Raw genomic sequence first — 17,866 nt, forward strand, 5'->3', positions numbered from 1 at the left:
ACCGCCTGTCCATTCTGCTTTAGCACCATGGGACCCCATGCCATGCCATGTGTAAAATAGAGGAACTCTTTAAATAACAGACCAGACCTGCAGTCCAGGCTGAGTAAAGCCTCAGAGCAGATGACATTACTGTCTGTATTTAACTGCTTGATGGGCTTATTTTGGGCCTGGCTGGTTCACATGTATGTGTTTTGGCGGCCCACATTTGCGCAGGCACAGCAGCCCATTCATTTGAATGGGCCGCCATGCCTGCGTTTCCTGCAAAGAAAAGCATTTGCCTCATGTAATAGGCTGCGCACACGGCACGCCTATGCCCATCAAGCACTGAAATACAGCACTGTCTGTCCATTCTGCTGTCTGCTGTGACTTATCTGCAGTTCCCGCACTGTCAAACTTGCTGCATTTTTAGATGTTTAGGTCACGCTTTTAAAAACACGTGCGTTTGTGTGTGCAAGAACTGCAGGTAAGTAGCATGGTGCAAGAACTGCAGGTAAGTAGCATGGTGCAAGAACTGCAGGTAAGTAGCATGGTGCAAAAGCAGAATGGATTTCAAGGCAACTGTATTTTTAAAATGCTGAATGCACCTTTTTCTGCAGGAAACAAAGGCATGGCAGCCCATTCAAATCAATAAATAAAATAAGCTGGAGGGGGGCCCAAAAAAAATGTTTGCCCAGGGCCCAAACCATATTAAAGACGGCCCTGCTGCCAGCATGTCTTTGGAGTGTGGGAGGAAACCTACGCAGGCAGGGGGGTCAAGTGTGACAACTCAACTCAACTCAACTAAGATCCCCCCCACCTCAAAAATAAAAAAAAGTGTGTTCCCATGTGTTCCTGCAGGACTTGAGCCCCGCCCCCACAGCACTGCCCACCTCTGCCCCCTTCACCCCCCTAGTAATGTCCTCCTTTGCCTCCTTACCCCCCCCCCCACAGTAATGTCCAACTCTGCCCCCTTCAGTAATGTCCTCCTTTTCCACCTTCACCCCCCCCCAGTAATGTCCTCCTCTGCCCCCTTCATCCCCCCCCCACAGTAATGTCCTCCTCTGCCCCCTTCACCCCCTCCCCCCCACAGTAATGGCCTCCTTTTCCCCCCTTAACTCCCGGGAAAGTAATATCCACCTCTACCCCCTTTACCTCTCCCCCCAGTAAAATCCTCCTTTGCCCCCTTCACCCCCCCACAATAATGTCCTCCTCTGTGCTGTGGTGAGGCTCCGCCTCTGAGACACTCACATCAGTGTACTGCTACTGTCCTCCTGCTCTCTTCTGTGGCAAGGTGCCACGGCCCCCAACACCCGAGTGTTACTGCCTTCCATCCAAAAATTGTGCCAGGCGGCGTCATTACACCACTGCACATGCACCCGCCCAAAAATATACAATTATGTAAAATTTTTGCAGGCTTAGGAACGGCACATGCACAGTCAACTCTGCAGGACGTCGCTGCTAACGGGAATGGCGTTCTCATAGGACTCGAGCCCTGCCCAGGGAGAACATGAAAACTACAGGCAGGGAGTGTTGCAGTTGGGATTTGAACCAGCAACTAGGTGAAAGTGCTAACCACTACACCAGAGTGAGTGAGTAACTTGTGTAGCGCTACAAATGCGAACTAAATCACCTCAAGGCGATACACCACTGTGCTGCATTTAAAGTGCCCCTCTGCTCGGGTGCAAAGGTGAATACGTAGGTCATACACACATAAACATCATTCAGACCACACATGTGAGATATCGCCACAAACATTATAGTGAGAGCGATAATTCTATCACCAGACCTCCTGTGTAACTCTAAACTGGTAAAATGTAAAGGCTTATAAAGTGTCGCCTATGGAGATTTTTAAGCACCATAATTTGTCACCATTCCACGAGTGTGACATGTTAGGTATCAATTTACTCGGAGTAACGTCATCTTTTATATTTTACCAAAAAAAAACAACGGGTATTATATTGTGTTTGTCTGCACTAAAATTAATTAAAGTGTATTATTTTCAAAACAATTTGCATTTGAAAAACGTCTGCACAAATATTGTGTGACATCAAAAAGTGCAAAGCCCGCCATTTTATTCTCTAGGGCCTCTGCAAAAAAATATATAATGTTTGAGTAATTTATTTAGCAAATAAATGATGATTTTTACATGTAGGAGAGAGAAGTCAGAATTGTCCTGGGGTGGGGGAAGTAGATAAATCCCGGCTGGTAATGTCTCTGCAGCTTTTACTTTTATAATTTGTTTGCTACAAAATGAAAAAAATGTTCCACAATAATACAAAATGTACACAACACCTCAGAACCTCTAAGGGCTTCACATTGGAAACTGGAAACTAAACCAAAATCTGATCTCTTGGGTGAGGATTATTGGCTGCTCTGGAGAAGAGACCCATTTTGTTTTCTTTCTTTGCTCCAGTTTTCAAAAATCAGACCCAATTTTTGTACTTTTATGGGACATGAAAAAGGAGCAAAAAAATAAATAAAAAATACAGACGTAAAAAAAAAGTAACAAATTATGCTATTTTTTTATTTAATCCTCCCAGAACATGAGCCTTGATTGGGATGAAGAGACCCACAATCAGCAGTTCTCGGCCACCTTTGCAAGTATAAGGATCACCTGTGTGCATAGCAGTCCCTGACCAATCAGACTGAAGCCCCGCCCTCTCTCCAGGGTATAAATCTCAGGTCAGGGCTGAGGGTCAGGATTACAAGTGATCATCAAGATGGGATCTTCCAGGACAGGAATGGGCTTAGCACTGCTGTTGTGGAGCTTCAGTCTGTCCTGGTTGCTGTGTGAGGCCAATGGACACTTTGAAAGCTCCTCGCTCCTCCACTGTGCTCTGGACAAGATGGAATTGTCCTTTTCTATGCCCAACCAAGGGGCGGCCTCTTCCCTGAAAGTGTTGGGTAAGTCCACCCCCCCCCCTTCTTTCGTGTGTGTGTGTGTGTGTGTGTGTAAAAAATAAATGCTATTTTTAATTTATTTTAGGGTGTAAATTGCCAAAAGTAGGGGTGCTGTTCCTACTAATTGTCTGGTGGCTCACAGAACATGGGGGGGGGGGGGGATGGGAGTAACACATGTTGAATAGGGATCAGTGTGATATTATCCAGGATCTGCACTAGAATGTAGCCAATGTCTAGAAATCTAGTGACTGATGGGTATACCTCCTTATTACAAAGTGGAATGGGAGATTATTCCTCCCAGTGGCGGTGCGTCTGTAAAGGGGTGACAGAGAGGGGGCTGCGCCCCTTATCACCAATAGATTAGTGCTTTGCATGAATCTATCTATGGTCGCCATGCCCGGCCCTTTTTCGGGAGCCTGACTTAGAGCAGGGGGATATTTCTCTTTCCTAACACTGAACTGCCTCCGCCAATCAGGTGCTGGGGTCTGTTACCTGTCACCTGATTGGCTAAAACGACAGGAGTTGTGATTGCATGCCAATCATAGAAGACATCGAGGAGCGTGGAGGACACCGCCACTATGATACGCTGCCCCCACCAAGACACAGTAAGTGCTGGTGGGCGGGGGATGCACAGTGGGTGTGTCCACAAAAAATTGAGCACCCTTTGCCACTGTTCCCCCATCCTTTAATCTGTGCCCCATTGGGGAAATTTCTCTTCACTTCCTGTACCACAAACAAAACAGGAAGTGGGGAAATCTTTCCAAGTGAAGGAATCCCTGGTTGTCACCAGAAATGGTATCAATGATGTTACTACACCCAGGACCCTGCATTCACTATATCTGGTCTCCCACAGGACATGGAAATGCAATTATTTTAGTAAATATAAACTGCTTAACTTTCTCATCAGCAGCCTTGTGACTGGTTTAAGCTTGTGGGAGGAGCTTTCATTCTCCTGACTGTCCTATGGGGCTGCAGGACCCCCTGTCTACAGTGCTGACTGGCCCTGTGCTGATCACATGCACTCTCCCAAGGAAAAAACCTCTAGCAATACACACCTAACTGTGCATGTGCAGCTTGTCCCCCCTGTTCTATAAAGTGGTGGGTTGGGGACAGTGGAAGAAGGGAAGGTTCAAACTTTTTACACATGGCAGAGGATTAACCCCCTAGGTTCCACAGTGAGTATAACAAAAAAAAGCTCCCTGCTTGTAAAACCTGTCCTCCTACAGGTGCGCTGTGGCCGCCTCCCACACTATATCCCCGGCGGCATGTCACCTGCAAAAAGAAAAATGAGCTTAGCTGTCTGGCAGGCAGCGCAGCATGGAGGAGCCGAGTGTGACAGGCGCCCCCCATGCTTCTTGAAAAGTGTGACTGGCGTCGTTCCACGGACTAGCATAGGCGGAGCCTAAAGCCCTGCCTACCCTCCTCTGCGCGACTTCAAGTTTTCCCCGAGTGGGTCGGTGAGTGACGTCGGCCATCATGTGAGGTGGTTTCTGTGGAGGACAGAGACTTGAAATTAGGGGAACCCCCAAATCCAGGCTTAGGCAGCAGCAGGTGAGGCCAGGTACCGTCTATATCATCCATGTGTAGTATGTAATGTTGGGTTGTTGTATGACGTGTGCCAGCCAGGTTCCATCTGCCAGTGCCAAGCAAGCGGCCAAATAGTACTTGCTCAATATGGATTAAATAAATGATAATTCTGCATAGCCATAGATATCATAAATAAAGTGATTTGTGCAAGTAGTACCTGCTGTTGTACAAATCACTTTATTTATATCTATGGCTATGCATAATTATAATTTATTTAATCCATATTGAGCAAGTACTATATTTGATTGGCTGTTTGGTCATGTACCTGGCTACTTTCACACTGGGGCGTTGCGGCGTCGGCATTAAAGCACCGCTATTTTAGCGGCACTTTACTGTCGTTTTTTTGCGGCGCTATTCGCCACTAGCGGGGAGCCTCAAAGACTTTTTGGAGTGTCCTGCCAGCACACTGCTAGAGGCCCAGAAGGGTTAAAACCGGCCGCAAAGCGCCGCAGCAGCGATGCTTTGCTGGCAGTTCAGTGGCGCTGCCCATTGATTTCACTGGGCAGGGGCAGTGTGTACACCGTTTTTACAGGGCCTCAAAAATGCGGCTGGCAGGACTTTTTTGAGCATCCTGCTAGCGCACCGCTCCAGTGTGAAAGCTCTTGGGCTTTCGCATTGGAGTGAGAAAAGAGGCTCTTTGCAGGCCTTATTTTGTAGCGCTGCAGCACCTGCAAAGCTCCTCAGTGTGAAAGTAGCCTAAGACCCCTTTCACACGAGGCGCTTTGCAGGCGTTATAATGCTAAAAATAGCGCCTGCAAAGCGCCCTGAAAGAGTGGATCCATTAACTCCAGTCAGAAAGCCCAAGTGCTTTTACACTGGAGCGGTGTGCTGGCAGGACAGTAAATCCTAAAGCGCCCCTGCCCATTGAAATCAAAGCGGCGCTTTGTGTTTTTTTTTTTTTTTTTTTTTTTTTTTAAACCCTTTCTTGGCAGCTAGCGGAGGTTAAAAGCAACCTGTTAGCGTCTGAATAGTGCTGCTAAAAATGGCGGCGCTTTACTTTCCGATGCCCTCAGTGTCAGCGCCAAAATGCACCTTCCCCCTGAGTTGGCAAAAATCCTTGCACCGGCCCTATGTTGACAGATTCTCCCCCCTGAGCTGTGGATCTCTGCAGCTCCTCCAGAGTTACCATGGGCCTCTTGGCTGCTTCTCTGATGAATCCTCTCCTTGCCCGGTCAGTTTAGGTGGACGGCCATGTCTTGGTAGGTTTGCAGTTAGTTGTGCCATACTCTTTCCATTTTCAGATGATGGATTGAACAGAGCTCCGTGAGATCTTCAAAGATGGGAGGGGGGGGGGGGGGGTGTTTTAACCTAACCCTGCTTTAACCTTCAACTTTATTCCTGCCTGGTTGTTGGCCTCGATGATGCGGCTTTTCAGTAAGGTTCTCTAACAAATCGGAGGGCTTGACAGAACAGCTGTATTAATACTGTCATTAAATTACACACCTGTGGTCTCCATTTACACATTGGGTGACTTCTGAAGGTAAATGGTTCTACTAGATTTGGGGGGGGGGGGGTTCTATCAGTAAAGGCGCTGAATACAAATGCACACAACGCTCTAGAATTTACAAATATCTGAAAATAATTTTTTTATTTTCCTTCCACTTCACAATTATGTGCAACTTTGTTGGTCTATCACATAACCTACATTTACTTGTTTCACTTTTGTCAGGTTACAAAAAAAAAGTGAATTTCAAGGCTCTGTAATTTAGCTGGTCTTTTAATCCTGTGCCATTCTGCCTTCAGAAGTGAATGTGACACTAGTTTGTTATAATGTGCCTTTAGTAAGAAATTACTTTTTTTTTTTTTTTTAGATTTCCAGGATGAATTTCAGAATCTTGCCAATGACTCTGCTTGTGGGCTCTGGGTAAGACATGGACCCAATAACACAATGGTGATCGCTGCTGCCTATGATGGATGCTACGTAAGGGAAGAGGTAAGCCTGACATCACTGACTTGGACTTTTTGATATGATCATGGGCCAACTAATTCCAAAGTTGTCGGGTCCCAATAGAATCCTGAGGAACTATAGAACTGTTCTAATCTATGCTATTGTGATTCATTCTTTGGGTGTGTAGCGCCAGGACTGCCTAGGTTTGTCTGGCAACCATTGCCACCAATGGGAGATCATGGGTTGCCAGAACAAGCAGTGAAGGGGAATCAAATTGGAACACCTGTTCTGTTTCTTGAGGGCAATGCCCTTTCTTTAGAAGTTTTCACTTGTGGCATCTTCAGGACAGGAGTGAAGGGAGAACTTTCAAATTGGACAGTACTCTAACCCTTCCTTACCCAAAAAAATAAAATCCAGCTCTACAAATGCTTGACCTGTACTGGCTATGGGTGGAAAGCCCCTGGTAACTCGTATATGAAGTGCCTGAATCCTTGGTAAGATGGGAGGTTTGGACATGGATCAGCAGGTTTCGGGAGAATGGGCTGAGACGGCTCAACTTGGTTTGGTGTAATGCAGGGGTCTCTAAACCCACCTGCAGGCTAGGTAGCCCTTTGGTCTTTGTTACTATTCCTCCCACTGACCACAAAGCCTATGGCTGTGTTTAAACTTTTAGAGGGGCAGTAGAGTAGAAGTAAAGGGCTGTAAAGTAGACCTTTTGTTTCAAGTTTGAAGACTCCTGGTGTAATGGGGGTTGTGTGTGTTTTATATATTTTTTTTTTTTTTCTCTGTAGCATGAGGAATATATGATGGTTCTGCTTCTGGAAGACATTGTTGATGGTGCTGTTGAGCAATACAAGACTGAGAAGAGATGTCCAATACAGAATGGTAACATGTCTAATCTTAATGGGAATTCTCATGGTATAGTCCCCTGAAACAAAGCTATACAGCTTTCTCAATTGCAGGCAGGTTGTATTGGGAATCGCATGGCACGGTCCACCTGAAATAAAATGTTTACTTTATTACGGGGGGGGGGGGGGGTTATTGGGACAGAAGTAAGGGTAATTCACACCTTGTGTCTTTAAAGCCCTACTTGCATAAATCGGATGTACTGCATGTTGCTAGAAGACCTTTGTTTCTTGTATAGAAGCCCTGGATGCCCCCAGCCCTGATGTCTGCTCTGCTGTTGCTCAAGAGGACAAACTGTCCTGTGCTGACACACCTGTAACCAGTGACTCCTGTGCTGCAATGGGATGCTGCTACTCCTCGAGCGATGCCACAATGCCCTGTTTCTTTGGCAACAAGTGTAAGTAGAATGTTGGGAAGCCGTATCAGCCTGAACATGCCTAGGGCCAGTCTGTAACCAAAACATAACCTGCTGTTGGTAGTACCTTGGCATTGCCAAAAGCATTTAAAGCCCAGTCTAGAATGTATTTGCTGAAAACTATACTTGCTCAATGGTGTCTTGCCAACTTGACATTTTATTTTAGACTAAGCCGTATTTGGTGAATGGTGACCTTTCAGGTACACTAGACAACCCTCTGGGTTTCCATAAGACTTTCTATGGTCTGCTCTGTAATTTTGCACTCTTCCCTTCTACAGATGTGAGGTAGATTAGACTATTCATAAATAGTGCCCACTGCAGTATCGGTGGCTAGATAATTGCAATTTCTGATATACATGGTGACAACCCAATCTTGTATTCTACAGTGACCACACAATGCAGATTTGATGGAAACATGGCGATTGCAGTGTCCAGTGAACTGACCGTGCCATCTCTGCATCTGGACTCCGTCAGGGTGATTGGATTGGACTCCTGCAGTGGACTGACAGTAGATGCCAGTAACTCCTTTGTAGTGTTCAGGTTCCCATTATCCTGCACCACAGCATTTCAGGTGGGTAATACAGTCTGGATATATCCAGAGTTTGACCCTCATGGTGCTGGCAGGCAAACCTTTTGCTTTCCCTTGTATAATGTACAATAAGACATTATTGGTCTAAGAACTTGGACTGCAAGATTTGGTCATAAACTCTTGGCTACAATTCTGGTCTTGGGCTGTGATATCACTTGGTGAGTATTGGTTCGGCTTTGACCAAAAAAATGGAGAGGATGATGGCACCTTATCCATCTTCTCAGTATTGCATAATTTATTCCGAATTCCAGCATGATGTATGTTTGCTACATTCATAAGTGATCTGACTTGAACTGGCTTAACTGGTACTCCAATAGTCTACATCAACCCTATTTCTGTGCTTATCTTAAACATGTTTAAGGCCCCGTGCACACGAGGATCCATCCGCTGAAAAATCTCAGCGGATCGGTTTCAGCGGATAGATCCCCTGGTGTGTACGTTCCAGCAGATAAAAATTTGTAGACATGTCTACAAATCTATCCGCTGGAATCGGAACCAGCGGATCGATCCGGTGGTCTGTACAGACTCACCGGATCGATCCGTCCGAACCCATCCCTCGCATGCGTCGTAATGATTCGACGCATGTGTGGATATCCTTATATGACAGCAGCGCCGCGTCATCATCGCGGCGACGGCGCGACACGTCACCGCGGTGGGAATTCAATTTTAATCCGATGGTGTGTACACTCCATCGGATTAAAATCCGCAGAGGATTTATCCGCGGATACGGTCCGGCGGACCGTATCCGCGGATAAATCCTATCGTGTGTACCTGGCCTGACAGACACTCTTCATAGGTTTCTTGTGGTGTAAAGAAAGACACCCTTTTGTATTTTAATAAGTGAATGTGATACAGAAAGTTGAAGTCTTATGGTGGGTAGTACTGCTTCTAAAAGGTCATTGACTGACTGCCTATGACTTGTTGGAATCGACTTATGTTTCACCCAGGTGCCCAATGGTCCAATGAACTATGAAGCTACTATTGAAGCTGGTAGACAAATCCAGACATGGCAAGGATCTTCTATTACTAGGGACAGTACAATGAGGTAAGATGTACTACAGCAGGATTACTCATATGGGGGGGGGGGTGAGAACTATCTAATACTGTACTGTTTGTTTAGGGTGACTGTGCAGTGCAGCTTCATTCAAACTGGTATTGTGCCCCTGCTGAGTTTTACAGTCAACACTTTGCCACCACCTCTTCCTGTCAGTACATCTGGTCCTCTTGAGCTGGAGATGAGGATTGCACAAGGTGAGAATAAGACTTCAGCTTGCTAGAAGTAAGCCAACATGCTTCCACTAGTCTAATGCCCATTGGTAATCTAAATGATTTAGAGGGCACAGTACTACAGAAGTCAGATGGAGCGTACACGCGGTTGGATTCCCAACAAAGCTCTCGCCTGACTTTTTCCAACGGGAAAAACGATCGTGTGTACGGGGCATTACAGTCCAGCTACCTCTACAATTGAAACTTGTATAAAAGGCCATGCTAGTCTACTGACCGCTCAAAACATACTTTTTTAGAGAACCTGTCATCTGTCCCATGAGCTTCCATATGCTCCTGAATTGGCAGAAGGTGCAACTTGCAGTCAATGAACCACTGAAGCTAGGGTTATGGATGGTGTTTGTGGCTGGACCTCATCCCAAAGAGTACCAGGTATCTTGTATCCAGCCATGCAACTGCCAAGAGAACACAAGAGGTGTGCTGTTGGAAAGCTTGGCCCTGAACCTTCTTGTCTGCATCAGAATGCCATGGACATGACACTTAAGTTGTATGGCTTGTTTAGAGGTCAACGTTGTGGCATCTTCATGTCAAAAGGGTGCGGAAATGGCCATCTCAAAGCAAGCAGATGGTTGTTATCTGATGCTTGCATGGTAACAGGCCTTCTGTCCTAAATATCTTAAAATTTACTCTGGCAGATTTCATGCTTGTGGGGCCAGGTATCGCTGAAGTCGTCACATTCATTGTCTCCCATTCAACTGTTTTTGACTTGGGTTTTACATAAGTCTCTTTCCCGGGGGTTAAGAGGTGTTTGAGTTTCCTTTTATGTCAAGTAAAAGGCATGTCCTTTCCAGGGTCCCTGAACCCAGCCATTAAGTTGTTGCCCTGCATTTGTAATGGTCTTTTGTAATGCAGATTTCGACTATGCCTCATACTACACCGATGTCCAGTACCCTGTGGTCAAAGTGCTCAGAGACCCAGTCTACCTGGAGGTTCGCCTCATCGGCAGAACAGATCCAAACCTGGTCCTTGTCTTGAATGACTGCTGGGCTACCAACTCTGCAGATCCTATGCCCCTTCCTCAATGGCCCATCTTGTTTGACAGGTGAGTAATGGAATCTGTAGAATGGAAGTTATCCCGTCTACCTTGTGCAGATCTCAATTCTCCAATTTTTGTTTTTTCAGCTGCCCTTTTAATGTAGACAACTACTTGAGCCAGTTGATTCCTGTCGGAGCTCCTTCACAGGCTGTACCTATACCAAGCTACTACCAGCGCTTTTTGGTCAGCACCTTCACATTTGTGGACTCCACCACCCAACTTGCCCTTGAAGGACTGGTAAATGAATACAATGTCTTGTATGTATTTTATCTAATGCTTTGCTGTGACTTAATTGTGTATAAACTTGTCTTCAGGTATACTTCCACTGCAGTGCTTCTGTTTGTGTTCCATCTGCCAGGGACAGCTGTGTGGTTTCTTGTGGTCAAAGGAGAAGTGAGTCTTTTTTATTCAGGTGGCAGAATCTTGGGTTTTTCACAACTCTGTAAATGGGGAACTTTATTTTAAAGAGCATCTACTATGGAATTTAAATTTATCTTAATTTTTAGGGCGAATGGCTGAACTTCAGTCTCTGAAGAACACGGTGACTTCTCAAGGACCTGTTGCATTTGTTTCTGTGGATAATGAAGAAATCCTAAAACTGGAAGGTAATCTTTAATGGAGGTAAAAAAAGGAGGGGGAGGCCTGGTGGGGTTCAGTTGAGATTCGAGTCTAAAATCTTTTTCTTCCCTACTAGGTACTGATCCATCAGACTACTCCACATTGGACCTGGCTAGAGCGCTAGCAACTGCTGGGGTTGTTGGGTCTGTGGCTGTTGCTGTTCTAGGCTTGTGGATGTACCGCAGGAGTCAAACATGTAACCTGAAAACTGCAAATGTTTAAATAAACTCTTTTTCTAAATCTGTCTCCTAGCTTTATTCTCAACATGGTTCCAGAAATGTGTAAAATAAAAAATCTGCTTTGTTGCCTGAAATTGAAGCTGGTCAAAAATGGCTTCCACCCAAAAATACAGAACAGGTTATCCTTAATGGCTGAGCTAGCAAGTAAAAGTTCTCCTAGCCCAATTTCTATTTATGGCCAATTATGTGATGAGCCCGAGTGCATAAAGTTGCTCTCAAGCAGCTTTTTTTTTGCTGTAAAAGGATTTGTTAAACAGTTGGTGATACCACTGGAAATTTGTTCATCTTGTGAGTTAACTGGGGGACTCAACCATGCTTTTCCTTTTGCCTATAAGGGTTGTGAAAGCAGGAGGGTCTATAGACTTTGTATCTATTACTCAATGTACAAGTGTTGTGTTCCTATTAGAACTATCTCCAATAGACTGCCAGTGACTGACAGGCACACTACTTCTAGCCAAAACTTTGGCTCGGCTCATCTCCTGTCTTCAGACACTTAAAATTTGCTTTTGTCCATTCTGGGCTTCCTCAAACCTAGCCTCATATTTCTAATGGCTTTATTAGTTACTGGAAGGCTGAACCGTTATGTCTCAGCAAGCACCAAATTTCCCATTGGGGTGTGTCATGTCAACTGTCTCTTGCTGCACTCAGATTGCTAGACGTGTGTTTCATTCTGAATTTAAACAAATTGAAGATAACAAATTCAGATGGAATTTGAGTTTGGATTTTTTTTTTTTTCGAATAGAATGGAAAAGAAATAAAATATAGTTTTGTAAACAAAATGGGATAGAAAATAAAAACAGAATATTCTAAATTATAAACCATTTCCAAACTTCAAATACAATTTGAATGGAAAAATGTAAGTCTTCCTAGTCAAACTGATTATATTAAACTTTTGGGAAAAATCATTTCTTTAATTATCAGAAGATGTTTATATTCAAAGTCAATTTTGGGAAATGGTTATGTTCTGTTTGAATTTCAGAAGATGGTTCTATTTCTATTCTGTTTTTTTAAAGTGTGTGTGTGTGATTATATATATATATATATATATATATATATATATATATATATCATACATATTATATACATTTTTCTATATAATCTCAATTAACTGGCATATAATCCATTTAGCATAACATGGAAAAATCATTTTAAAACAAAATACATAATAGAATAAAATTGAATTTTGGGAAATGTTATTTTTTTTTTTCTATACTTTGGAATAAAAATCTCTTGAAATAGAAAACTGGTATAGAGAAACAAATAAAACATATTTCAAATGGAATAAATTCACTTAAAATTAAATAAATGAGGGGGGGGGGCAATTGAATAGAACTTCCCCCCCCCCCAAATTCAAATAAAATCTATTATGAACTGTGTGTTGTATTCTATTATCTTCTGAAATTGGAAAACTATTGGTATTTAGACTTAGAATTTTACGTAAATTTTTTTTTTTTTTCAACAACAGTGTTCCAGTGTTGGCCCGTCCTATAAACTGTAGAATACCCCCCCCCCATCTTGATTTGTCTTAACAACTTGGACTGACTAGAGGTTTCAAGAATGTGGGGGGGGGGGGCACCACATCTTAACTGTATATAGGAACAAACCTATTGGGTAGACAGTAGGGCTGCAAGAAGCTTGCTGTGATGTTGCTGCTCCAGCTTCCATGTAATATGAATTTTAGTATTTTGGAAATTTAGTTCTTCAAAAATAAGATTGGAGTTTCAGTTCAAATTTGGCTGTCGGTGAGCGTAACTAATTTTGGGAAAAAATGTGTAAATTAAAAGTAATGAATGTCGCATCTAAACATGGAACATAACAGTCTACAAACTTTATTTTGCTTAGATGCTGCATTCTTTATTTCGGATAACTTGTATTTGTTACATTATTTGCCAAATTTGAAAAGAAATTCCAATTTAATGTAAGCCTATTTCAATTTTTTATTTTTTTGCATTTTCGGGGAAAAAATTCCAAAAACTCACAAACTCAAATTGAAAATTTTGGATTTGCAAAATTGAACACATTTTGGCAGTGTAAATGTCTAATCGCAATATCTCAGTGCCTAGTGAGTTCCAGAGGCGTAATCAAAAAGTTATATACTGTGCTCGCTGTACCTCAGAATAAAGACAATTAGCAAATGATATACATACAAAAGTGCAGCGCTCCTGTATATCTTGAAAGTGATAAAATAACTTATGTGACCAAGTGATAACACGGTTTTTATTAAAATAAAACAATGAAGTATATGTGTAGCGCGTATATAATGTGAATCTTAACAATAAAGAATCAATAAATGGTGCAAATGTATAACAACTGAGTGTTGACTCAATAATAAACTAAATATATCATGTATCAAAGTGTGTGTGTGTGTATGTATGTATGTATGTATGTATATATATATATATATATATATATATTCCAAGTGAATAGATGGAGGAAAAAAGATTTCCAAAACATAAATTCGTGACTTTTTCCGTGAAATGTATTGTCCTGCCACCGGTAGAAGTGTGAGCTTACCGGGACATATGTCTCCGAAAGTCCAAACAGGCTTGTATGGAATAAACCCAACAGTAGCAAATGCAAGGATCGTGATTATATGGACACCATGACCTCCGATGAACGATGGTGCGAATGCAGCAAAGCATATGATGGAAACTGGTTCCTAGAACTTGTTTCTCAAAGTATCAATGTTATGAAGAGATAAAAAAGGAAAGTGGCCACAAAGCGTAATCTCGTTTTGAATAAGTAAAACGATTTATTGCACTTGCACGTAGCTGGAATGTCACACGTTTGTATATACAAATGAGGTGGCAATGGAGTCCTCCCGAATAATGAAGTATAAAAGTGATCAAAAATGTTCTTAAATGTCCACCAATGTTAAGAGAATTGAATCCAACAGTCCCAATGCACAGTAACAGTGGATGAGCATCACTGGAAGGAGAGGCATCAATGGAAAATATAGAAACTTGCCAGGGGAACCACCACTGGTTGTATGAAGGCTTACCGGAGACGGAGGGACTTAAAGGGGCATACACCTCTTAAGTCATGCAGGCTTATGATGACATTCACCGTTTAAAGTAAAGATCCAGGTCGCTGCAGATCTGGATAAAACCAGCACGGGTCCTCAGCAAATACCAGTGAAACATGCGGTTGGAATTCACACAGAGGAAAGAACTATATCCGCACGATGCAACCAAAAATTAAAGAAAGGTTCCACATAGTGTGATATTGTTTTGAAAATTGTATTTGATGTAAAAAAATTAAAAAGGAACACTCACATTTCATTAGAAAAATACAATCTGTTGCAGAGACATGGAGTAGCGTAATGATATTGGCAGGACTTGACCAGAGGAGGTGTTAACCCATTGTGTGATGACGTGAGATAGGACCAGGAATACATTTTTTTAACTAGTTGCCACCTGCCCTCCATAATATGATGGCGGTGCGGCGCTCCTTCTGGGACGCTGTCTCTCGCACACCCACGGGGCGTGCCGTGTTGCTAGGACACGGCACGACCCCGATCTCTGTAAGGAGATGTGTCCGCGGCTCTTTAACCATGTGATTGGCTGTGTCCAATCACAGCCGTTCACATGTTAACACAGAGATGCCGGTAATTGGCTCTCCTCACCTCACACTGCCAGAGTGTGGTGAGGAGAGCGGTTCAGCAGCATCGCCACGCAGGGGGACATCTAGGAATGTCATAAGGGCACTGATTACAGTATAGCAATGTAGTCACCAATCAGTGCCCACCAGTGGCAACAATCAGTGCCGATTAGCAATGTCAGTGCTGGCTATCAGTGCCGCCCATCACTGCTGTCAATCAGTGCCCACCAGTGCCTATAAGTGCTGCCTTATCAATGCCCACCAGTTCAGCCTATCAGTGCCGCCTCATCAGTGCACATCAGTGAAGGCGCAAAATTATTTGGTTTCAAAACTTACTGACAAACTAAGAAAAAAACATATTTTTTTTTAAAATTTGTGGTCTTTTTTTTTTAAAAAAACGTAGAAGTGATTAAATACCACCAAAAGAAAGCTCTATTTGTGTGAAGAAAATGACAAAGAATTTGTTTGGATACAGTGTTACATGACTGCGCAATTGTCATTCAAAGTGTGAGAGCGCTGAAAGCTGGAAAATTGGCCTGGGCAGGAAGGGGGTGTAAGTGCCCGGTAGGCAAGTAAACATTTAAAGCACATTTATTTATTTTAGGTACTTATGTAGCACTTTCACATATACATTGTACATTCACATCAGTCCCCGCCCTCAAGGAGCTCACAATCTAATGTCCCCTAACTCACATCCATACACATACTGGGGCCAATTTAGACAGGAGAGCCAATTAACCTCCCAGCATGTCTTTGGAGTGTGGGAGGAAACCCACGCAGGCAGGGGGTCTAGTCCTGGGAAAAAAGTGTGAGAACTCACCTAAGACCCCCCCACCTCAAAAAAAGAAAAAGTGTGTTCCCATGTGTTCCTGCAGGACTTGAGCCCTGCCCCCACAGCACTGCCCACCTCTGCCCCCTTCACCCCACCATTAATATCCACCTCTGCCCCCTTTACCCCTCCCCCCAGTAATGTCCTCCTTTGCCCCCTTCAACCCCCCCAGTAATGCCCTTCTATGCCCCCTTCACTCCCCCCCCACAGTAATATCCACCTCTGCCCCCTTCACCCCCTAGTAATGTCCTCCTCTGCCCCCTTAACCTCCCACCCCCCACAGAAATGTCCAACTCTGCCCCCTTCAGCCCCCCACAATAATGTCCTCCTTTTCCCCTCTTCACCCCCCCCCCCCCAGTAATATCCATCTCTGCCCCTTCACTCCCCTAGTAATGTCCTCCTCTTCCCCCTTGACCTCCAACCCCCACAGTAATGTCCAACTCTGCCCCCTCCCCCCCCCAATAATGTCCTCCTTTTCTCCCCTTCACTGCCCCCAGTAATATAAATCTTTTTCCAACTATGTCCAACTCTGCCCCCCTTCACCCCCCCCAGTAATATCCCCCCTGCCCCCTTTACTCCTCCCCCAGTAATGTCCTCATTTGCCCCCCTTCAACCCCCTATAATGCCCTTCTTTGCCCCTTTACCCCCCAGTAATGTCCTCCTTTGCCCCCTTCACCCCCCAGTAATGCCCTTCTCTGCCCCCTTAACCTCCAACCCCCACGGTAATGTCCAACTCTGCCCCCTCCCCACCACAATAATGTCCTCCTTTTCTTCCCTTCACTGCCCCCAGTAATATAAATCTTTGCCCCCTTTACCCCCCTTCACTCCCCAAGTAATGTCCTCCTCTGCCCCCTTAACCTCCCCCAGAGTAATGTCCAACTCTGCCCCCCTTCACCCCCCCTAGTGATGTCCTCCTCTGCCCCCTTCACCCCCCAGTATTGTCCACCTCTGCCCCCTTCACCCCTCCCCCCAGTAATATCCTCCTTTGCCCCCCTTCACCCACCCAATAATGCCCTTATTTTCCCCTTTACCCCCCCAATAATGCCCTTCTTTGCCCCCTTCACCCCTCCAGTAATATCCACCTGTGCCCCCTTTACCATTCCCACAAGTAATGTTTTCTTTTGCCCCCTTCACTCCCCCAGTAATGCCCTTCTCTGCCCCCTTCCCCCCCCCCCCCCACAGTGATGTCCTTCTATGCCCCCTCACATCGGTGTCCTCCTCTCTGCTGTGATGAGGTGCCGTGGCCACCGTGACCCGAGTGTTACTGCCTTCCATTAAGAATGTGCAATCTTTGCAGGCTTCAGAACGCAACATGCGCAGTCAGCCCTGCAGGATGTTGCTGCTAACAGGAATGGCGTTCCCATAGGACTCGGCCCTGCCCAGGGAGAACATGCAAAGTCCAGGCAGGGAGTGTTGTGGTCGGGATTCAAACCAGCAATCCTTCTGTTGCTAGGTGGAAGTGCTAACCACTACACCACGGTGCTGCATTTAAAGCAAAGGTGAATACGTAGGTCACACACACATAAACATCATTCAGACCACACATGTGAGATATCGCCACAAACATTATAGTGAGAGTGATAATTCTATCATCAGACCTCCTGTGTAACTCTAAACTGGTAAAATGTAAAGGCGTATAAAGTGTCACCTATAGAGATTTTTAAGTGTCATAATTTGTTGCCATTCCACGAGTGTGACATGTTAAGTATCTATTCGAAGTAACATCATCTTTTAGATTTTACCCCCCAAAAAAACAACGGGTATTACCGTATTTATCGTCGTATACCGCGCACTTTTTTGCCCTGGAAATCATGGCAAAATCGTGGGTGTGCGATATACGCCGATACCCGCGCCGAGTTTGAACCACTGCGCCGGCATATACCGAGCGCAGTACACTCGGGTATAGTCGGGCAGGCTTGGCACAGGACGTGACCGCGAGAGGAGCCGAGCCTGCCCGACTATACCCGAGTGTACTGCGCTCGGTATATGCCGGCG

The 17,866-nt window shown here is 44.6% G+C and overlaps 1 protein-coding gene across 2 annotated transcripts in view; it reads left to right on the top strand.

Moving 5' to 3' along the window:
* Positions 1–11,447, top strand: part of LOC120938104 (zona pellucida sperm-binding protein 4-like) — a 30,158-nt gene extending 18,711 nt beyond the window's left edge. Inside the window, exons 1-12 of one of the 2 annotated variants that reach the window (XM_040351816.1) lie at positions 2,661–2,883; positions 6,279–6,400; positions 7,147–7,240; positions 7,500–7,658; positions 8,063–8,247; positions 9,213–9,310; positions 9,386–9,516; positions 10,402–10,591; positions 10,672–10,822; positions 10,900–10,978; positions 11,092–11,190; positions 11,280–11,447. In XM_040351816.1, the coding sequence (XP_040207750.1) occupies positions 2,700–2,883; positions 6,279–6,400; positions 7,147–7,240; positions 7,500–7,658; positions 8,063–8,247; positions 9,213–9,310; positions 9,386–9,516; positions 10,402–10,591; positions 10,672–10,822; positions 10,900–10,978; positions 11,092–11,190; positions 11,280–11,425 (1,638 nt within the window). In that variant the 5' untranslated portion in view covers positions 2,661–2,699 and the 3' untranslated portion in view covers positions 11,426–11,447. Of the gene's footprint in view, positions 1–2,660; positions 2,884–6,278; positions 6,401–7,146; positions 7,241–7,499; positions 7,659–8,062; positions 8,248–9,212; positions 9,311–9,385; positions 9,517–10,401; positions 10,592–10,671; positions 10,823–10,899; positions 10,979–11,091; positions 11,191–11,279 lie in introns of those variants that run through there. The other variant, XM_040351817.1, reaches the window with a different exon arrangement.
* Positions 11,448–17,866: the final 6,419 nt, after the last annotated feature.

Source organism: Rana temporaria, chromosome 4, assembly GCF_905171775.1.
Source record: "Rana temporaria chromosome 4, aRanTem1.1, whole genome shotgun sequence".
Taxonomy (NCBI): Eukaryota; Metazoa; Chordata; class Amphibia; order Anura; family Ranidae; genus Rana; species Rana temporaria.